General features: G+C 37.7%; 1 protein-coding gene across 6 annotated transcripts in view; it reads right to left on the bottom strand.

The window, feature by feature from the left end:
• GPHN (gephyrin) overlaps positions 1-23,679 on the bottom strand; it is a 306,325-nt gene that overhangs the window by 16,479 nt on the left and 266,167 nt on the right. For all 6 annotated transcript variants that reach the window (XR_014228691.1, XM_082316630.1, XM_082316631.1 and 3 more), the window contains 4 exons: positions 19,965-20,084; positions 15,588-15,646; positions 15,216-15,369; positions 13,128-13,249 (listed from right to left, as the gene is read on the bottom strand). Coding sequence is in view for 5 of the 6 variants with exons in the window: in XM_082316630.1 (XP_082172756.1) it covers positions 13,128-13,249; positions 15,216-15,369; positions 15,588-15,646; positions 19,965-20,084 (455 nt within the window). In the remaining variant the exon portion in view is untranslated. The remainder of the gene's footprint in view (positions 1-13,127; positions 13,250-15,215; positions 15,370-15,587; positions 15,647-19,964; positions 20,085-23,679) is intronic.

Genomic DNA, 23,679 nt, shown 5'->3' with positions numbered 1-23,679 from the left:
CAAGGAATTTACCAAAGTAGAACTTTCACCTAAAAAACAAGACACTGTACTTATTGTACTCAGACAGAGATCTCATCAAGCTCAATGCCATTTCTGTTTGAGGAAAGATGGGATATGGATTTGATCCTTTATGATTAACTCTCATTTTTCTTCTTGTGCTCATTCAGTGGAGGTGACAGATTTCAAAATGAATAGATGAATGCAGCTAGGCATAGAGACAAAGTCTGTCACCCACTTCTCACCTCATGGCCAAGAGGAACACTTTGCATATCAGTAATTTGCAGGATGCTGAATAGTGAAGAGATGCTATATTAGGTTTAACCAACTAAAACCCAACTTCTGTAGAATGTAATATTCAATGTAATTTGACAAATGTATTTCAATGAATGTAACTCAATGAATATTTGAATGTAATAGGAATTCTGTGTTTTGACTAGTACGGATTTCTAAAGCAGAAGAAGAGCTGATTTTGATGATGTATGTAGGAACATATGGGCACTCTTCTGAAACTGTATTTGTTTCAAAATTCTCCAGTGTATTTCATCATGTTCTCATAATGTTTCTTCCTTCTACCTTCTGTGGTATTTCCCTGGATCACTTTGAACAGATGCAGTGTGTTTTCCCTAAGAATATAGGCCAGCTTGTGAGGGAAGCTGGAATAATTACCGTAGCTTTTGGCTTGTTCAACATGACTATGTAAGTTTTGTCTATCTGACAGCAACATAAAAGAATCTGGTTTTGTTACTTTTTGCTGCTCCTTAAATTGATGCTGCTGCAAATAAGAACACTATTTTGCAGAGTATTCTTTTTCATGTTACATTTATGAACTCCAAGAGACTTTGAATAGAGGTCTTCAGCTCTTTTGCTGAAGTTACCATGAGATCCGCCTAATGCGTTCAACTTTGTATCCAGATGATAACATATTTTACTCCACTGTTTCCATGAACTGTTTCAGAAGACTCCCACTCATATATATGCCAGAATGACAAAAGACCAGAGAGGTCAGGAAAAGAGATAGCCCTGGGAGTGCAACAGGAAAAGGTCCCATGTTGTAGAAGCCAGGTGCTTATGTACTACAGAGCACATTCCTACATGAAGGCATGTTGTTGTTGATGGTTGGGTCCTGTATCGTGTGCTTTTCTGCTGCTTGCGTACACTCATCTGCAAGCATCTGCTTGTGAATTGTAGTGATTTTTTTCACCAATGCTCAAAGAACAGCACCAAAACTTTGCTAACAGTTGTCTTTAGGTGCTGTGCCATTGGACTAACCCGTGAGCACTTTTATCCACTCTAAATCCAGGCTAGTGTGTGTCCACTGAATGCAGGAAGATGCCTAAGAACAGCTGGTTTCCATTAATTAATTATCCATGCCTATTTTACTGGCTGAGGACAATGACCCTTATCCCAATACTCACCAGAAATCCATTAGTTTTTCCAAGAAGTTGGATGGGATTTCACTGGTAAAGATATTAGCTTCTATTTTATCTTTCTTCTTATGAAGGAAGTAAATCTACATAGATTCACTGAAAAGTTTTCACTTTTGGAGTGAAAAATATTCAACAGTTGTAGCTGAGTCAAAATAATATGACTGAAGATTATACCACACAATACGATAATCAATGCCAAAGACACTGCTCATCAGTAAAGATGAGAGTGCACTGGTGAGTCTGAAAGGTAAACATGGTTCTGCAGTTATTTCTTTCAGAGCACTGATGAAATACGAGAACTGGCTTATACTGACATAACTGAAAGTAAAATATTATGATTGATGTAATTAGTGCCAGTTGCTTATATAAAGCAAATAGTATTACAAAATCTGACACATGGTGACGTGGTATTGTTACAACAGAATTTCTTACCTTTTCATTTTGCTTTAGCTTCAATTTTAAGTAAGAGTAAATTTTAAATAAATTTTAAGTGAATTTTAGGTAAATTCATCGCCACTGTTAACTGGTGTAACTGCTATTGAACTACAGCACAGATGTCTCTATGACAAGTAGAAATGCAGTCCCTAAAGGCAATGCCTCAAAATGAAGGGTTTCTCGGTAAAGCTCCACCTTTTACAGAATCATAACTCAGTCACTTGGAAAAATGTCTGTCTCCAGAAGAAAAATGACTTGGAAGCCACAGGCCACAGACCACATAAAAAGGCCTTTTAAAATTCCCTGTCATCAGCTATGTCTTAAAAAAATAGTTATTTTTCAGAAAATGTCGAATGAAATATAACATTGATTTTTATTTACTAAAACATAATACAAATTCTCCAAGAAGAGTAAACTACAGTTTATTAGAAATAAGTGAAGAGAAGGAACAGAAACTTATCCTGTTTGAGACCAGCGAGCCAATTTTTTGTCAGCTGTTAGTCAATGGAAGGAACTAAAACTTCATTTATCTGTACAATACTGGACTATATTCCTTCAAGCACAAAGATGTTTTTAGTGTAAGAAAAAGCCCATTGCATTTTCTCCTGCTCTGGAAGCAGAAGCATTTTCTTATTGCTCATGCTTTGGGTGGCAAAGCTTTATTCTAGGGGCTATTTTTTTGTTGATGCTTGCCCCAGCACTGCTTAGAAGAGCCCAAAGGCTCATTTAATGTGTCCTCTAGATTTAGGCTGTTAGCAATGATATGTGAACTGACTTGTATGAGGTATTCCAAGTTGATCACCTGCTGGTAGATTCAGCTTCTAAGCAACTTCTGATAAAACAGACAGTCCATATCATGTTCTTCACATTAATCTAAAATGTTTTAAAGACTTCAGGTTCTTGTAAGCTAATTGCAGTTAATTTTTTTTGGATGTGTGGAGTATAGCATAAGATTCTAGTGTGTTGATCTCTTCAGTCAATTTAATGAGGAAAACGTAGATTTATGCCAACCCGGCATAAATCTAATCCAATTGCTAAACAAGAACAAGTCTTTTGAAGGCTAAGGACATGGCAGATTGATTCAGTAATGAGTACAGAAACTTGTTTTTCCAGTATGCAAAGTGAACGTTAAGCTATAACTCAATCCTCCAACTTTTTGTTATAAAAATAGGCCCTCAGTGAGGATCCTCACATGACTGAAGTTTTCAGGTACCAGCCTTCAATAGGTTTTTCATTACTTTTCTGCCTATTTTTAATTCCTGCAAGAATCAAACCACAGAACACAATTTTTCTGTTTGTTAATGGAGAAAGTGACAGGTGGTTTACTCTCCCTCTGTTATCACTCCTGCCCCTTTGGCCTGTCTGTGATAGGAGGTAAGTTCTGTAAATTAATCTATATTATTAAGCCACCCCCCCTAAACAAGACCTAGTATATAATTGTACATGTGTATTGGGAAAAAAGCTTAGGGGATAGTTTAGAGGTTTCATGAACATTCCAGTTAGCCTGCTTTAGAGATGATCAGCATGGTAATGGAAAAACAAGTATGCAGGTATGACTGAAGAGTCATAACAGTGACTTCCCTAGAGCTGTACTCCGCTACTACCTTCAAGCAGGTTTCTTCCTAATTTGCTCTGTTTTTAAAAGGGAAAAGCCTTGCTGGATAAAGATGCTTGCTGCTACTGACGAGTAATGTAAACATTCTTGGTATGAACAGAATTTTAATTTTATGAACATTGTGGAGCCATGTATCTCTACAGTGCACTGGTGCATAAGAACGTAACTGACAAGGCAGTGTTATCTAATGGACAGAATAAACCACCGTTTGCTTCTGTATGGCAACCATTGGTAGAATCCGTGCTCCAAGCTCTGCACTGACAGACACCTAGTCAAGCCTGCCTGTGAGCATGCATGTGCCTCAACGTCCCAAGTGTTTTAAAAACAGTGCTCACCAATCTGGTAGGCCTGTCTCCGCAGTGTTCTGGAAGCTCTGTGTCCCTTCTTCTTTAAAAACATCTGGCTTCCTGAGGGTAAAGGAAGCAAAAGGGGTATAATAAAGAGCCAGGGAAGGAGAGAGGCTCCTGGGGTGAAAGGGATGCTCTGTGCCCAGCTGTGTCCCCCTTGGTGGCTCTGAGTATTCAAAATCATCATGGGAAATGCTTCCTCTCTGCAAGGCCAGCCAACGGGAGAGAAAGGGAGTGCAGGGGAACACCCTTCTCTTGTAGTTTGGACAGGCTTCTCACAAGGATGAAGAGTGAAGTTATGGAAGGATTTAGGCTCAACTGGGCATGCCAACAATGCGTAGTTCATCTTTCTTTGCGGAGTCTATGGAGAAACTTCTTTACTTGTGATATCCAGACAAAGCAAAATGAAGTGTTAAACACTGACATTTTGGAAGGAGGACCACAGATAACGGGAAAATACTTGGAGATGGGCCCCATTGAAACATTTTTACTCACACTTTCTAGCTTCTTGTTCAGGAAATGGGTCTCAAGGCATATTAAATGTCACCTTCTTCACTACAAGGGGGAAAGGGCTGTATTTATCCTTATTTTATATCTCCATAGTCAATAAAGATGCCACTTCATTCATGAAAAGCTTCATACCCAGCTACCCTGCTCCAAGAGGCAGGATTAGCAAAAATGTCCAAAACTGAGAAAGTTACTGCTATCAGGTCTTTATCTAAAACAATTAATGTTTTGCTATGAATTCCTGTTTTATAAAGACAGCATTTCCTTTTACATACACTTCTTCCAAGTCAGTCTCACTGGGAAGTAATGATTTTTAGATAGTCTCCTTTGTAACAGAAATATGAAATAAGCCAAAATCTATGTTTTTATACTCTTAAATGTAGAACAATTAAATGTAAAATGTAAAAATCTTCATTTGACATAAAGATTTATAAATATCTCTTTTAAAAAAATCTAAAATAAGATGTTCAAGATTGAAATGGACCAGGTCATGAATCATCACTGTGCAGCTCTTGAGCCCTTTCTTCTTTTCAGCTGGCTGGACTGTTAACAACGACAAAGTCAACCTCCCTCCCCAGTCCCAGCCCAGGCTCAGCTGATCCTGCACAGAGCAGCTGCGGTCTGTCATTTCAAAGATCACTTCTGGGCACACACAGATCCTGTCTGACTGAGGAACGTGAGGAGAAGACTGGGCCAGTGTGCCTGCACTATTATTATACGGTTACGCATGCACACGGACACCGCTAACATGAAATCCAAAATCCTCTTTATCACCTTGTAAATCCATGCCTGGTTTCTGCTCATAGGTCATCACAGAAAGGGTCTGTCAGATCAGATGGGTACTAATGTTGTTTGGAAGTCATGGAAAAATAAAAACAATTCAGGTTATAAGTTTAGATGTCCATTTCTTTCTGACAGTTTTCCCAAGATAGCCATTTCCTAACATGGCTTCAGTCCCTCATTTGTTCTATTCATTGCCAGAGGACAAAGTCAGTCTTGGTTTCTCTAAACAGGGTCACTGTGGCAGGAAGTGACATACAAAAGACCCAGATTTTGTAAGTGATCCCAGCTTCTGCTTTACTCATCAACATTATGGACAGCAGTCTCAAAAATCAAGAACTTTTCCCAGCAAGGTGCTAAACTCTAAGAGTACTCTCACTCTCACAATGTCCTCCAGGAAGGCAGACTGAAACTACAGATGTTTCTAAACGACACAATGAATTACACAGAGGTAAGGAAATCAAAAGCATCTTGTAGATATTTCCAGAAAGTTTTAAATTCATTTGAGCATCACATATTAAAATAGCCAAAGCTCTGACTGGCATTCTGTCTTTATAGATCACTGTTGCTGTGTTACTTCTGCTGGTACTGGTCTTCTGAGTTTGTGCTTCTACTACATATTGTCTATTAGTATAACATAAAAATTAACTTAATTCTCTGAAGTAAGAGTTAAGAGATTATTTGTGACCAGGAGAAATAATTTTGATAATTTTGTCTGATCTGGTATTTAATATAGTCTGGGGACCTCCCTGAACTTACTTCTGTTTGAACTGTGATCGCACTTAAATAAATATCCAGTCTTGCATTAAAATGAGTATCTATCAAAGCATTTGATATAGTTTCCTAATGACAATTACGTTCACTGTTAAAATTATGCTTTATTTACAGTCTGATTTAGTCTAATTTAATGTCTAGCCATTGCTGCTGAAATAGAAACTTTAAAGAATATCTTTGTTGAAATAAACAGCCTGAGTTCTGATACTGTTGGAGTATACGGTCCGTCGTTCAACCACATAAAAGATTTAATGGCTCTCCTCTGAATTCTTTACAGTATACTGTTGTCTTCTTGTCCTGGCAATACAAAGGTAAGGTCAAAAATAATCTCCTAATTCTACAGGAGACTTAGCTCTTTATATATATGCTAGAACTTGTATTTAGCAGATTACGCACTATGATTCTCAAATCTTCTCCTACATCTTTACTTCTCAGGATATAAACCTCCATCCTGTAAATTTTACTTACATTCTTTAGTCCTATATATATCAATTCATACTTGGCTGTATTAATAATATACTAATAACCAGTTTTCTAAGTAATTCATATCGCTGACACAGTGACCCATCTTGAACATTCACCACTTCTTTGATCTTTCTGTATCTACTGCCTTTATTAGTTTCAATTATTTTCTTCTCAGTTACTAATAGTAAAATTTCAATCCTCAAAAATTTCTCAGTGACTTGGGAACCCAAATTCCTATATATGATCTAGATATTAAGCAGGTTGAAAGTCATTTAAGTGAATGATAGATTGGCTCCTAGAGGCTGAAGTTCTCTTGTAAACAGAACTTATGTCTCCAAGTATTTTTTAAAATGTTAACATATGCCTCAAAAATAGAATACAGTAGTTTTTATTTCCCTCCAACAAATACAGTTACAGATTCCCTCTGTTTTCAAATATAGGAGAATTTTCATAGTATTCTGTCCTCTTTATTATTTGCTGTTTAGTGTCAAGTTCTACTACTAGGCTGAGATTCTATAAATGCTAATGCAGGAAGAAGTCCATGCTTGTGTCAGGACAATTATGAGAATGACACACTGTCGTGCATTAGCTGTGCACCTGTCACCTCTACAGCATGAAATTTTATTACCTGTCACACTATGTAGTTTCCTACTGGTACAGAAGATCCCCTGGGACTCGCACTGCCCCGTTTCACAAGTTCTTCTTTTCACCTCTGTTTTGGCTCAGATGTTTCTTTGTGTTTTCCGAATATGTGCATTAGATGAGATGACTTGTCACATATGACAACTTATCTGAAGTTTGCCCTAATGATTATCAAGAGTTGTGACAGATATTAAACATTTCTGCTTGAAAAGGAGAATATTCTTCTTGACAGGGCATAACGAAAGAGAGGACCTCCATATCTGAATGACCTTCAAACTGTTACCCAGAGTCCCTGGGTTCATTAGGCTATGATCACACTTTATAGCACCATCATTCTTTGAGCAGATCTAGAATAGAAGCCACTTTAGCAAAAACTAATATTGTGACGTTCTATTTAAGGCCTTTTCTCTAACAAGCCTTTTCTGGCAGTCATTTGTTAAATGATACTACTACTACTAATAATTCTGTTGACAGTTTATTTGATTGTACCCAAGTAGGACATTACACTGGTGCAGGGAGAGGCTAGGATTCTGTGGCTGAACTCTGCCTATAACTATAATTCTGACTCATATGATGATATATGTCAAGTTGATATTGCATGAGAAATTTTAGAGTCAGAGCAGTTTCCCCACTCTTCTCCCTCCGCTCCAGATGTTCCATCTGAACTATAAGACTGGTAATTACATGCAACTCACACAAGTACAAAAGATTTAAACATCTTTTTGGATGGCAAACATAAAGTTCAAGCAGACTAAATCCTTGAATGAGATCTTAGTATCCCTTCCAAAATATGAAGGGACTCTTTCAAAGCCTTTATTTTAGGGATATCATACAGTAATGCTGTCACAATAGCAAGGGTGATTTTTAATGGGTTTACCTGCCACTTAGGAGCTCTATGTCAAACAACATGTCATAAAAGAGAGGTATATAAATGAGAAACTAATCACTTATAATGTAGAAAAACTCTCATATGCTGCTCATTTTATAACTATTCTGATAAATTTTTAAAGTAACCGAGCAGATAATGTGAATTTCCTAAATTTTTCTCCTAAGGAGAGATTCTTTCTCTCTCCATTGTGAAATCACAGGCTCACGAATGGAGATGCAGCTGGAAGCCGCTAATGTGATACATGCGTCTAAGAAAAATGATAAGGGAATTAGAAAATAGGGAAAAGAATGCAGAGAAGGGGAAAATGCACTCATGTAAACAAAGGTAAAAACAGAGGAAATTGAATTCATTACATACGTGATCAAAATTCTTTAGCAAGTTTAATAAGAGAGTCTCTCATAGGAGGACAACTGTCAAAATGGAAGACGGCTTTCTAAGACAGAGGCCCATGCGATAGCAGATTTTGCCCAGGCTAAACTTTACAGCTTTAAATAAACAGTGGATACAAAGAACACCACAAATGAAATAATCAGACACAAAAATAGCCTGATGATTAATAGAGTTCTAGAGATCAGATCAGAGATGTAACTCGTTTTTATCACTGGTTTCCGAAGAACCAAATAATTTCGTAGGCTATAAGCAAAGGACATGAAATTAGAAGCCTTTTTAACTTGGTCTCGTTATATGAGACAACACTCAAAAGTACACTGGAATACCAGCTTTAACTGGCCAGTTGTTTTTGCAGTTTTTTAGCAAGTGATTCTGTGATTCAGACAAAGATGTAAGACACAACAGTAAGAACAACATCAGAAAAGTTCTTCCTTTTTTTGGTTTTGCATTTGTTTCTTGTGTTTGGAGTAGTTCTGGAAGTGGAGTATCTTCCATTTCTACCCAGAGATGTACGCTTTTCAAACAGCTTGGTGTTTACGTGCTAAGAACACAAATAGAGAAAATCCTGGCTTCTAGCCAGACATAACTTCAGCTGTACCACATTTTCCAGGTTTGTTCTTTTCTCCTATTGCTTGCTTCTAGGATTTTAATTATAGATTTTTATCTATGTGTTTTGGACTTGCTGTTTTTCATTTTGAATATTGAGTCATATATACAATTTATGAGAATGTGAACAAACAATGACAATCTCAGAAATTGTTAAAATGCTCCGAAAAGAAATAAAATATTGGTTTCAATTGAAAATACAAATATAGGCTAAGTGAGACTTGAGGGGCCAGTTCAAAATGTAAGTTCACATATGATTAATATGCAAAGGCATTTTTAAAGTGCTCCTAACTACTCTGCAGACACCCACAGACATTCCACGTGCTTCCCCATCCTTTCACATTCTCTGTTGGAACGTGTTTATGTGTATCAGTCCTGGGCTTTGAAGCAGCTGGACAAGCTATTTCCTTACCTAAACACCTCTGAGTGATTCACATGCTGAAATGAAATATAGGAATACTTACCTCGAAGTTTGTCTTTGCAAATACTACTCTAAAACAATTTTCATGCTTGAATATTAGCTCTGTAAATATGACTGACAGAATTTCCATGCTTGTTAAAAAACTTGAGCCATTACAGCAACAGTAATACCCAGCTGTGCTCCCTATTAGCTGCTCTCTCAAACTCCGTTCAGTGCTTATCGTATACAGCAAGTGACGCTCCCAATAAAATGCAGTAAAAAGTTACTCAATGTAAAATGTATAAACAAAAAGAAATAGGAAAAAAAAAAGAATATAAACCCCAAATGTGAAATATGGGAAACGAGAAATACATTACAGTGATACCTTCAAAGATAAAATACAAGTTTTTAATTTTCCCTTCTGAAAAGTATTGTTTGCCAGTATTTTTACTACATCTGTTGGTATAGCAGGCATATAAAATCTTTCTCTTTTTCACTGTCTAGATACATATTATACATACAAAATAAACTGCACATATACATAAGCGTGCACACACACACACACACACACATAATCTATGGTTTAACTCCAGTAAACCATATAACAGACACTGAAGACTTATTAATCTTTTCTATAAACATGCTAACTAAAATGTCAAAATTGTACCCTTTGTAAGATCTCTCTGGTAAGTCTCTTGCATTTGTTCAAGTACCATGGTACTCCACCAAATCAGTCATGTTAGTCCAAAAGATATATACTGGAATATCCGTATGGGCAACATTCTCTTAGTAGCTTTATTACATAATGAAATAATACCATACTTATCAAACTAATTCACATAATCAGATTTTCCCTTTGACTGAAACAGAACTGCAGGTGCATTTTGTTGTAAGTATATGGATTGGGCATGTGAGTGTGAGAAGAATGGCAGAAGACTTCCTAAGACAGAATCCTAGTATCGGGTGGGGAAGATTCTTGGCTAAGTCAACAGTACTGAATTATTCTTTCAAAACTTTCTGCAAAGGACAAAATCACTCTACAACTGGAGGCTCATTATTTCTATTCTATGAGCTAAAGTAACTATCTCTGCAGAAATGACTCCCCAAGCACGAAACAAAAGTTTAAAAAGAACTCTTATTACCTTTGCCAAGGTAATACTATCTCAAGACACACAGAACATCTTAATAGCGAGCATTCAAAAGTATCAGCCTCTTTCATAACTGAAAGAAAAGCTGCAGACACTTGTCTACCTTTGACTGATATATATATTTGCTGTCTGGTTTTCAGCTAGCATCCAACAAGTAAAAAAGGGTCACAAAACATATTTATAAAAAAATACATAAAAGTAAAATGTAGAAAAGTAAAAAAATTCTCTTGGGCTTTAAATCTCACTACAAGAAGGACATTGAGGTGCTGGAGCGTGTCCAAAGAAGGGCGACGAAGCTGGTGAAGGGTCTAGAGCACAAGTCTTATGAGGAGCGGCTGAGGGAACTGGGGTTGTTTAGTCTGGAGAAGAGGAGGCTGAGGGGAGACCTTATTGCTCTCTACAACTACCTGACAGGAGGTTGTAGCAAGGTGGGGGTTGGTCTCTTTTCCCAAGTAACAAGTGATAGGATGAGAGGAAAAGGCCTCAAGTTGCACCACGGGAGGTTTAGATTGGATATTAGGAAAAAATTCTTCACCGAAAGAGTTGTGAAGCACTTGGAACAGGCTGCCCAGGGAAGTGGTTGAGTCCCCATCCCTGGAGGTATTTAAAAGATGGGTAGGTGTGGCACTTAGGGACATGGTTTAGTGGTGCAATTGGCAGTGTTAGGTTTATGGTTGGACTTGATGATTTTAAAGGTCTTTTCCAACCTAAATGATTCTATGATTCTAAAATTGTTTGCTATTTATTACGGAGAGCTTTCAAGATTAATTATCTTCACAGACACTGCATGCCTAGGAGGTCATAGAAAAAATACCTGAAGGCAATAGAGTATGTGGCTATGGTTTTGCACAATGATCTTAAGTTAAACTCTCCGTAGACCATAAAGAACAAACAAGCTTTTCATTCTTAATTTGCCAGAGGGGCTACCAGAAAGATGCTCAGGGAAAGCATCTTTTCCATTGGATTAACTCACTGTTAATGACAGTATGTAAGTTGATGTTGACAGTAATGTCGATAACAGTAGCAGTAACTTTTGGTCACGCAGGTGGCAAAAAGTTCCACCTCCAATATTCTGTTGGAGAAAAACCCTGCCAACCCTTCTTTTATGTAGAGATGACTCTCAGGAAATCACAGCCTTTTTGTGGCTGTTTTCTTTTTTCTCAGACACGTAAATCTAGAACCTTATCTCTGGATATAATAGTCTTCTTTGAGAACTTCACTACCTGCGTTTTAAAGTCTAGAAAGGTCCTTATTATATAGAAAACACTCTAGAGATCCAAGACATTTAGATACCAGTCCTGGAAAGAAGAGTCTTATGAGTTTAGACTCTGTTTGCATGAAATCTCCACCTGAAACTGGAGGCATTCATGGGCAGGAGGTTTTTGATATTTATTGCTATTTGGAACAGCGATGGAGGCAAAAAAGGATGCCTCCATGCAGTGAGAGTATGCAGTGCGAGTTTGCTTTCCCTAAGATCACAACTGCTGCGGTTACTGTGTGTCACATGCCCTGTATGAATACCTCAAATACAACTGAATTTCCCAGAGCCACCATTCAGGTTGGTTTGCATATAGTAAAACCACAAAAATGGGGTTGGCCCATTCATATACTTTCTGTCAAGCTAGAGATGCTTTGTATTGAATCCTGCACTAGGGAAGACTGGCTTTGAAATGAGCTGTTCCCTAGCAGTAACCTTGTCTCCCTGCTTAGGAATTTTGTCATCAATGAATGTGAAATGTGGGTGCTGAAATTCACTATTTCCCCCCCTTTTTTTTTCTGATCTGGCCTCACTTTTAACTACCCACAAGGTATACCCTTTTTCTCAAACAGGTGGAGGTGAACCTGAACAACTCCCTATCAAACCAAGTCTGTCAGTTGGTTTGATACCCAAAATGAGAAACAAGAAAGCCTGTTCAAAGCCTTTGGGGTTCAATAAATTGAGGAAATACGTCATGCTGAGAAACTCAAGCCACAGATGACAGGCACTGCACAGTCCTGCAAAGGACAAAAGACTGAACACTTCAATCACTTATCCTAGAGCTCTCAACAGGAGATGTGACTTCACTACCAGTGGGAAACAAGGAGCAATCACTGTCAGATGAACGGAAAGACTGATCACAGGGTACTGCTCTGTGGCAATCAAAGCAGAGAGACCAGTGGAGGAAAAAAAAAAATTGATTCTTTTAAATTCTTTGACATATTTCTGGAAACGTTGAGCAACATCCAGCAGTGGGGCCTTCCCCAAAAGACAGTTACTCAGAATCTGACAAAATTTTATACTCTAAATTAATTTTGGCATGGAAAATAAACTCCGAGAGAAACTTTCCTTCTCCCTTTATTGGATCAGAAAAAAGTATAGTTGCTGTAGAATTGTCTCCTCTTATGGATATTAAGTATGGTGCTTGTGATGATACTGCAGCAATAAATTCAATTTGCAGCAGTAACAGATGTTTCAACAAACAGAAGGCAAAACAAGATAAATATTCAATAAAAAAATTTATCAAATGATTCCTCTTAATATTAGAACAGACTTATTTATTTCTCTAATGAAAAGGGTAAAATATCTTCTCCAAGATGTGCCCTGTCACAACACTGACACTTGCAATGAGTGACATTTCCTTTGGTATTTCTTTTTTCCGTGGATGCCATAAAGTGCACTGCATGAATATGAAGTGACATCTTTACTATCATGTAGTACTTACTTATCTCCCACAATTCCCAAGTTGATTGTTGGATAACCATGTTCTTGGATTGTAGCTAGGAGAGTTGAACGGTTACTGTCCCGAATCTTTCCTGGCAAGAGGTCATCTTCAGGATTCAGTAGCTATAAAACAGAAACACTCTCAGTCACTCTCCTTGGAATACTGTGCCTTTACACAAGTGAGAATTTTCTTCGTCAGAGATTGGACAGGATATTCTTAGACAGCTATCATAAAATATATGTGTAAAGTGATTTAGTGAATTTAAATTAATAAGATATGTAATGTGCTTGTTAATGTGCTTGAGTCCAGTCCTCCCCACATTGCTTAGTTTGTTCCTATTGGTTTCTGTCTGCAAAACCTTCTTTCTCCTTATGAGTACCTGGCTTCTAATCTCAAACATCAGAATCAAAACACAACCTTTAAGTTTCCAAGTTATTGCTTCTATTTAAATGGTTTTAAAGGAACCTCACTGATGTTGCTAACCTGATTTAAAGGTATTCAAAGAAATTTAGAAGTTCATTGTCTACTTACCAATTCAGATGTTTTATAAGTACAACAGTCTGTATTGGAATAACAGACAGAAGCTTAAAGCTTGGTTCTTATATCAGTTACTGTTTTGGATGAAAACCTTTCTCTCAAGGTAGTATCATGGCAATTGCCTTACATGGGTTACATATTTTAGAAGTTAAACTACAAAACATACATATGTAAACATGTATTTTATATATATTAGGAATTCTTTTGTAGGACAAAGAAGGCCAACACAATATTGACAGGAGGCAAATAATAAGAATGTATCTGTCAAAATTACAGCAATAGTGTTAGGTAGTAAGGTAAGAATAACCAAAAGTGGACCATGGCTAAATTTTGATGCTTTGGCTAGCAGCTCTATTTCTGTGAAGATTTCCATAGGATGTTTAAGAAACCCACTGTGCAGGACCTTTTTTAACACACAGTACAAAAGAGAGTGCCCACATCAGTAAAGGACTCTTTAATGACATGCAAGAAACTTCAGTCATAGAGAAGATACTATTCAGAAAATCATCACCTGTAATCCTTGTAGCTCTTTGGATTTGTTCTTTGGTTAGCACTATGTTTCCTGCACGACACACCCTGTCTATGTTATGAAATCTGGCAAGATTCTGTCCCAGCAAGGCTGGCCTCAGCCACCCACAGTACCCAGTAGTCACAGAGTAACCTTCACTGGGGTTGTGGAAGTTGTAAAGACACCACCAGATGACAAAATTCAACATATTAGAAGTTTTCAAAATCTTTCAAAATTCAACATATTCAAGCTGTATGAGAATACAGCTATTGGGTTTATGTTTGTGTCTGGATTTCAGAAAGTTTTTCTCAAAGGACAGTCAAAATTATAGGTCAAACTTCATGCGATCTTTAAACTTCAAACTGACTTTATCTCAACCCACAACTTTTGCTTTTGCTCTTCCTATTCTCAATCTGTCCCACTGTGGGAGGGAATGAGTGAGCATAGTTGCTGGCCGGGGTCAACCCACAGCATATGTAAAATTAGTAAATTAAGTTAATCTTCAACCTGATTTTTCTGATGTAGTTAAGACAAAGCAATTAGAAAGTTGGTCTGGATTTCTACCAACAGGAGATTGTCTGGATTTCAACATGTGCTACTATTAAGAAAAAAAAAAAAAGGCACAATACTACAGCAAGGCATTTGGTAGTACTATTCAGTTTTCAAAGTCAGGTTATCTGCCACTAGCACTACAGCTACAGAGGAGTGCTGCTCCAAAGAAATTACTCTTCCAGTCATGATTGGTGGTATGAATTACAACCCTGACTACCCCACAGGTGCTCCCTTGCTGGCAGGAGGAAAGCAGCTGGCACATGGTTAGATACATTACCAAAATTTTCGCAAAGACAGCGTATGAGACTTCTGAGAGAGCCCTCGAGGGAGCAGCTGATTATGGGTTGATCACTCACAAAAATACCTCAAGTCAGCATGAATTGCAGCTCAAAGTGAGTCTACTTGGGAACAGGGTGAAAGTCATCATCCAAAACACTGTCCTGAAGAAGATACAGTAATTCAGACCTTGATTCTAAACACAGTTTTCTTACCTCATTCCCTGTTGACATGACTGCAACCACTGGAAACTTGTTAACTTCTACTTCGGTCACTCCAACAGTTGCTAAGAGACCAATCTCAGATGGACCCATGTGGGTTCCTTTAGCCAGCACACATTCACCTCTTTTAATGTCATGTCCTATAGGTCTGAAAATCATAGCACAGAAAAAAAAAGAAAAAAAAAACAGAATGAGATTGAAAGTATATTTCCTTGATTGGTCCTGCTCCAGGTGAGGAGTGTCCAAGGATATTCATTAGTCAGATTGTTAGTACTACTTATGGTTAAAAAATGACTATAAAAATCACCAGCCCTTCTATTCCTAACAGAGATATTTTACTGTTTATAAAGGAGGCTGTTTACAGACCTGATATCTTGGCCTGGTCGAGCCTGCACCAGGATTCGAACCTCTAGTTCTTCAGTGCCCTACAAAAACAAGGAGATCAAATACAGTCAAGCTGGGCTATTCAAAGAAGATTAATCAGCTTTAATTTCTCAGAATTCTACAGAGCTTACAGTACTCATTACACTGAGACCTTATGGTTTAAGCATCATCATTGTTCTCCTGATCTGTGCGTCAACATTGTAATACAACGTGTGCTAAAACTGAACAGCTTTGTAAGAAATTCCGTCTTTGATGAGCTCACCAGGGAAGGACCAGCACTGAAAACATAGTTTTACCTTCCTTTTTTTTTAAGATCCCTGCACTTATATATCTTTCCTATGTTACGTCCTCTGTTTGTCTGTGGATCTGGCATACTGAGTGGATTCTTTCTACTCCCCTCAGCCAACTTGATCTGCTCAAACAATTTCAAAGATGGCATTTCAAAAAGACCATTAGTCTGACAGACAATATGCCACTACATCTGCAGGAAGGTGGGAAGAATCTATATGCTAGAGCTGTTTCAGGATTTTCATGTAGATTCCTGTAGTGGAAACTCCTACTTGAGAGCTTTGTACAAATCAGAAAGAGGCTTATTCATCATGTTTATTTACAGTGAACAAGAGACAGTGGCCTGAAAAGTCTGATGCTTACTTTACTTTTTGTGTTTACTTCTTCAGAATTTCAATGGTTTGGTGATTCATTCAATGCCAATAAATGGCACATGATCTATATTGTTAATATTTAATTTCTAAGCCCTGCAAATGCGCTGATGATATATACACTCAGCTTTGAGATAATGCCAGCCTGTCAGTAGCACTAAGTCTACACTTATTTGGACTGGAACAGATTTTGGTTTTACATTATCATGTAGTACTTCATACTTTAAGTACCTCAAAGTTATAAATCAGACACTAATATTACAAGACGAACAACGCATGTCGTTGTCATTTGGCATTTTTACAGGAATGATAGTGTTGTATAGGACACTTGGTCTTGTCTCTTTTCTATAAGGTGATATGGACTGCATTTTATGAGTTCAAACTAAGTGCTTTAAACTAAAGGCCCCAAAGTTAAAGTTAATGAACGTGTTGTTACAGATTGTGATTCTGTTTACCTACTGTGAAAATGGATAAATTTAAACCCCTGAAAACCAAGAAATGACTAACAAAAAACATCAACTCTGAAAAAAAACTTCTTTATCACAGTATTTTCAAAATATGCTTTTATTGAGAAATCTGTTTCTTTTACACTTGCTCCTGTTGTATAAGAGAAGAGACTATTTTTGGCTGTTAGTGTCCAAAATGGCTGTGCTGGTGCTCAGGACGTCCTTTTATCTCCCTTATCCCCACCTGACGCTTTAGGCTTGTGATGAAAATCTGGGGCAACGGTTAGTCTAAGAATTATTTTATTTTTATGAAAGCACTATGGAAAGTGTGACTGTGGACAACATGGTGATGTGCGGAGACTGTTAATTGTAGAACTGATGGATATCCCAGAAGGCTTTAGGAACAGAAGATAATTCAAGGTGGCTAGAAGTAGGGCTTGCAGGGAGGTATGGCATTATGCTGAGAACATCTTCCATTTGATGTGTATCAGGCAGCATCCTTCTTGCTGTGTATTAACATATTTTCAACTATGTCTGAATGGTTTACTGTGATGGTTGTTAACAGCCAGCATCCATACTGATATGGATCCATACTTCTTCACTGAAAGGGTGGTCAAGCATTGGAACAGGCTGCCCAGGGAAGTGGTTGAGTCTCCATCCCTGGAGGTATTTAAAGAATGGATAGACGTGGTGCTCGAGGACATGGTATAGATGGACCTGGCAGTGCTAGGTTAACGGTTGGACTCGATGATCTTAAGGGTCTTTTCCAACCTTGACGATTCTATGATTTACTAATGCTCTTCTTGATGAAGGATCTAACTCTTGTTTTGGTTGATCACATTGGCCTCCTTTTTCCTACAAGGTGACATAAAAACTCAAAAAGAAAAGGTTGTAGACATGTTTTTTGCAAGGATCTTTCTCAATGATTGTGCATTTGGCAAGTCGATGAGAATTTTTTTTTCCTGCTGGATAGATGTAATTCCTTTCAGGCCTCTGACTTCTACAGTCATTTGGGGAATGCTTGCTGTGATATTTAAGTACTGCTAACACAACTAGAGGTTAAGGAGCTCCTTTTAAAAGTGCTCTCTATCTTTTCAGAAGAACATTTTTCAGATGTTAGAGATTTCATTTCCGTTAAATCCCAGACCTGAAGGAGTTCTTAACACTAAGAAGAAAAATATTCTTGAAATATGTAGCCACTCAGGCATGAAAAAGGAGAGAAAAATAACATATTAATTAAACTATACTAATTATTTATGTACAGGATTAGCAGAGTGGCATATTCAAGGACAAGAAGAAACTGAAGAGTTCTACCTCACACTTACAGGCAGGAAAAGGAAGCTGAAGGGGGCTGACCATTTGCTAAAAAATTCAGAATTTAAGCACGCAGCCAAATAATCTGGTCTCACATGCAGAGGAGAACATGCACAGGAAAAGTGGAATCCAGGAAGACAGTAATCCAAAGAAGAAGTAGAAAATAACAGGTTATCATGTAGGTTGCTCTGCAATGTGACAGTCCTCTCATGATGAGGTGGGCAATGGCCACAGAAAACTTGCTCAGTAAGGCTAATAGAACGATTAAGAAGCAGTGAAGGCAATGGTGCCTTTTACGGGACGATATAATCTACACATACACATCTGTAACCTCAAAGCAGGACTGACTCAATAAATTCTCTGTTAGGAAGAAGGCCAGCCTAGACAGCTTGCTGACTTCATCAGATGTAAAAATCTGTGCATTTACAGTAATAAGGCATGAGAAAGGATCATGAGAGTATGTTTCAGTTTTCGCTGTCTTCATCAGCTTTGAACACTAGAATTCATCTGCTTACACCCCAGCTGCAACTGCAATGCTCGCATAGAGCAGCAAGGAACAGCTTGTCAGAACAGCAGCAGAGGAGCAAAGGCTGATTTGAGCAGACAACCATGCACACACTTCATTCCAAAACTGAACTTGGAAGTGTCAATAAGAAACCTATCTTCTTGCCTTAAAATCTGTCAGATGATGGGAAACATGATGATGGTGTCCTGAAATCACAGCTGGGTAAGTGAAGGTAATGATTCAGAAGGAATTCTCTGAACACAAAGGAAGTCTAAGATGGACTGTTTGGGATACAGTTGTCTACAGACAGCTCCTGTGCTTCATCAAAAGACACAGTTTACTTTGTTAAGACAACTGTGCATACAGAATTAGTACTACAGTACTCATCTTTCTTCAGTGGTATTTTCCAGCATCTGTAAGGTAGAGTGCTAATATGATTTATAGGTATGCTGGAAAATCTGTTCAAATTAAACAGAGTTAAGACTATGTTCCCAGGGAATATGCACCTTATCCATTTCCTGGGTTTCAGAGGCCTTAAATTCAGTAATTTTCTCATTTTAAAGGAGCACAGAGGTTTCTATTAAAGAAACTTAGTTATGGTTTAAAAAAACGTGGGGGGCACTTACTTGCCCTGTTACTTAATAAAAACCCTTCTTATTCCAAACATATGGGTTTATTCTAAGGTATGTGCACAAGACACATTGTCTAAAATTCACCACATTCACCTTTGCTGTAATGAGACCAACTCTGATAATACAGAACCATTTTCATAGCATAGTTCAAAATAATCCAAGTCATCCCATGGATTTTGCAGCACTTAAAATAGTTCGTTTTCCCACAGCAAATCATATTCAGCTTTAATTACATCAGTGATAATGCTGCACTGTAATAATTCAATGTATTATTCTGGGATCAATATGCATTTTAAGAAAACTTTTCCCCTTCTTACTTGGTGAGTTTAGGAGAACTTTTAAAGTCCTCATCTCGCTGAGTTTCAGGATGATCCTGAAATATAAAGAAGATTGCTCTACTACTAAATGTGAACTCAGTAGAAAAGAAGGAAATATAATGTCTGATTGCCAGTACGCTGTATTTTAAAATGTGAATACACTAAGCACTCAAATTGGCCTGTAGTTGTGGATCTCCAGGAGGCATTTGCCTTTCACTCAAATCATGCTCCCAAATACTTTGGTGTTAGCATTCAATAACTGTGATGAAAAATCAATGTCAGGACAGGTAGGTCTGCAGTACTGTTAGCACAGCCTGAAAAAGTGAGTAGGAAAAGTTGCCACTAGGAACTGATGTGAAAATCCTCAAACTCCTGAGATTACCAGAAGAGCTTTTCTGTAGGACTATCTTTCATATTTACAAGATTGTATCATGAGCCATTTTCTGCTGCACACAGAAGAAAAATGAGTTTTAATTTGTGACTCACATCATCTGATTCCCTGATAAGCTCTGTATCTTCCACTTGCACCACTGCATCAGCACCACATGGAATTGGAGCACCGGTTGTAACGCGCATTACCTGACCAGGCATCACAGTCTGAGTTGGCTGAAAAATAATCAAACAAAAATTAATTTACTTTTGAAAAGAAAAATCTCAAACCATTTGAACTTTATGGAAGTAATCCGAAAGACTAAAATTATTATTTGTGGCATGACTCTTGCTATACTGCTAGTGATATCAACAGGTATAAACTCCAATGTATTTAAAGATCATTAGGTCATTGCTTCAGATCTGGCTTTTTTTATATGGTCACATATTAGCTGGCTTCAGATTCTTCCCCTTCGATTTCTATCACAAGAATAACTTTCAGAAGAAGCAATATACTGATACTCTGGTTGCCTCAGAAAAATAACTGGCTCAGAAATATAACAGTTAGATGTTAGAAACTTGCATGAGCAAAAATCTAGTAGTTCTCTGGACATAAATATTTCTGCAGAGTACTCTGGTCCCCAGGGTTGAAATTTCTTTGCTTTGGTTCCGTTGGGTTTTTGTTCTGTTTTGTTTTACCAGCACACTATATATGGAAAACCAGCAGCTTGTAAGTAAAGTAATGTAACCAGCTACTTCATTTTTAAGCAGAATTCTTCACGCTGAGAGACAGCTCAACACTAGCTCATGTGGCATATCTATCTTTGTGAGGGTCAGTTTAGCAAAGCCTAACATTGATAATTTTCTACAATTATGTAAAGTCACAGAACATTACAAAGTTTCAGCAGAAGCAATACAAAGAACGGAAAAATATCAGAACAACATGATAAAACAAATGACATGGTTTTAATAAAATTTCTCACCAGGCAGCCTATTTTAATACAGTTTTTTAAAAATCCAGAGTAAAATTGTAATTTGACCATAACCACTTCAGAAATAAATAACTAAATGAAAAATCTTTCTTAAAAAACGCAACTAAAAGAAGCTGGTATGATGATTGAGATTTCATTGCTGGAATAGGAGTGCTTCCTCCCCGCAGCACTTCAGTAAGCCCAACTTATTTAGGCTTTACTGTTATTAGTGAATATGTGCTACACGCAGATCTACACAGCTTTGATCAGACCAACATATTCTGTATGTGTCACACATATAATTCATGTGCAGACTGACTCTATATTCCATATGCAGCATTGGAATATGTCCAGGACTTCTCAGGCTGTGACTAGCACGTATTTGATAGCAACCCACGGCCTGTACTGGCCAAGCACTACTACCTGCTCCTGCCCAGCAGTCATTTACTTCATGACTTTTGACAGGCGACTGTTAGACATCTGCAAATTCTAGACCGGTGGCCAGCGTTTCAGCTGCGCAAACCTGTGTTTGCCTTGCCCATTCTTCTGCTCCATTTCAGCACTGTCGTAACCTCTAAAAGGTGAGTATTACTTTGAAATGTGTGTACTGCAAAGGTTGCTCACTGGACAGAAGCCCTAGGGAGAGGCTGGAAATGGTGTGTACCTGGTTTACCACAGTATCACAGTGACCTACGTATCCCAAGAAACAACTAAGCCTGGAGTCTATTGAATCCTGATCCTTTTCTAAGGGTAAAGTAAATCTAACATCCTGTGAGAAGAACACAAATAAAATGCTAAACTAAACTAAACTAAAAAAAAAAAGAAAAAAAAAGAAAAGAAAAGATCACCCTTGCCATATGTCATGGTTAGTGTGTTTTTAGGGCAAGATTCATGTTATCCTAAAGTAGGTATCTAAAGCAGATGACATAAAAATAGTACTTTTTTTTTTTAATGGTATTTATTTCTCACCACTGACTATGCAAGGAGCTGTGGATGAACAGCTGAGATGCTGCCATTTATACTGAAGATGCTTAAAAGTGAAAATAATCTTGTCTAGTGTGTTGTTTTGATTTTTATGAAAACAAATATTGCAAAAGGCAAAGCTTTTTTGCAAAGAGCTCTTTTGCGTATCGTTGTAGATATAGTCTATAGGCACATTACAAATAGGTAATACTGTTTTGAACTTATTACAGTATTGATGTTTTTAGTTACAATTTTTAGAGGAAAAATGTATTGCACAAAAAAATTCTCCCATTTAAAAATGCATTTTTTGGGCCTCAGGAACCACAAAGAATACAAAATGTCTAGGACTCTGCCAGAAATCAGTGTATATGGTGACAAAATGTGTTGTAACTATCCATGCTTTTGGAGTTTATTACTAGATGAGTTAATTTTTGAGGTGTAATGATGTGAAACTTTTAAACAAATTTATGATACAATAACAATTGCTTTTAGAATTGGTTGCTCATCTATTTAATTTCCTTTTTGTCCTTTGAGAATTTGATCAGATTAACTTTATGAACAAGAGTCAGATTTGTGTGTGAATCTCCAGGGCTGTGTTCTTCTGTGCTAAAGACTATGAAGCTAAAGAAATGATTCCTTCTCAGAAAGCATATTAATGTACAACAATTTCACAGAAGCTCTTTTAAAGGCCTTTGAGATCCCATACTTACCTGGAATAGGGCAGTACTGGGTTCTGTCACTTTCATTGATGATTATCTACTGATAATCACATTCAATGCTTTCATCACTGATAATCTATTTAATGTTAGTCACTGAATAAAACCCAGAAATAATCTATTGCGCACAAGCCCCCATCTCAGGCATTTTCTCTTGCACGTGATTACACCTGTCCTGTGTGATTTACAAAGAGCCATGCTCTGTTCTGTAAAAAGGCCCAAGTTAATGGAAAGGTGAAAAATGTCTGTTTTCCATCCTATATTACAGCTGGTTAGTCACAGTGCCTCTTACAAACGTCTTTAGAAAGTCTTCCAGGAAACGCTAAGCTCCAGCTATGCAAGTCTATAGGAAGAAAATCATTGCTCCCCGTGGCTGAGTTTTTCCACACAGAGCCCATGTGAACGGTTCATGACAAGTACTCTCAAATGTGACCTAACCTCCCCAGAGCAGGATAGTGCCTGAAATTTTTCCTCAATACAAAATAAAAAATGATTGTTAACATGAACACGACCATCTGGAAATGGAAATCAGAAAACAATACACAATTTACGAATTGATACAGAACTGTCCAACTTGGCTATATGGCCTCTCTACAATTCTCAGTCCCATCTTCTTCCTCTCTACATAGCATTTACATAACCCTTTTCCCTACAGGAGGAGCCAAATCTAAACCTATTTTGAACTCCCTGCTGTGAATCATTCTGTTAATTGGTCTGTAACATGAAAAGCAGAATGTTGCTGCTGAGAGTGACTGAAGGGTGAAATGAGACTGAGGAGCCTTCCAAGGCTATAAATAATTTCTTGGGAAGGAGATGAACCTGACGATTTGTTGGCCCAAGAAAAAAAAACTTTGACCAATTATTCGGAGGTCAACAGCCTCATTTTTCTAACTTGCCACTGGTATTTCCAGAATTATTCTCTCTCTACATGCCTCCTCCCACCCAATTTTTGTTACTTGCCAGCGAGTTTTCCATTCCCATTAATCTGGGAGGACAGACTGTTCCTGCAGAAAGACATTTGTGAGATCCTGAGTTCTGTAGGAGGGAAGCAAGCTCCCATTTGTCCTTTTATCCTTTGTACAACCCTGCTGAACTGATTAGGACACTGAAACCCTTTAGACCTGTGGGCAGCCCTCCCCATTAGACACAGCTTCAACAGCAGTGTTTTTAAGTACCAATGTA

Source organism: Platalea leucorodia (assembly GCF_965183815.1).
Source record: "Platalea leucorodia genome assembly, chromosome: 7".
In the NCBI taxonomy this organism is placed as follows: Eukaryota; Metazoa; Chordata; class Aves; order Pelecaniformes; family Threskiornithidae; genus Platalea; species Platalea leucorodia.
Note: the sequence above shows the minus strand (reverse complement) of the source record. Positions and strands in the feature narration are given on the sequence as shown.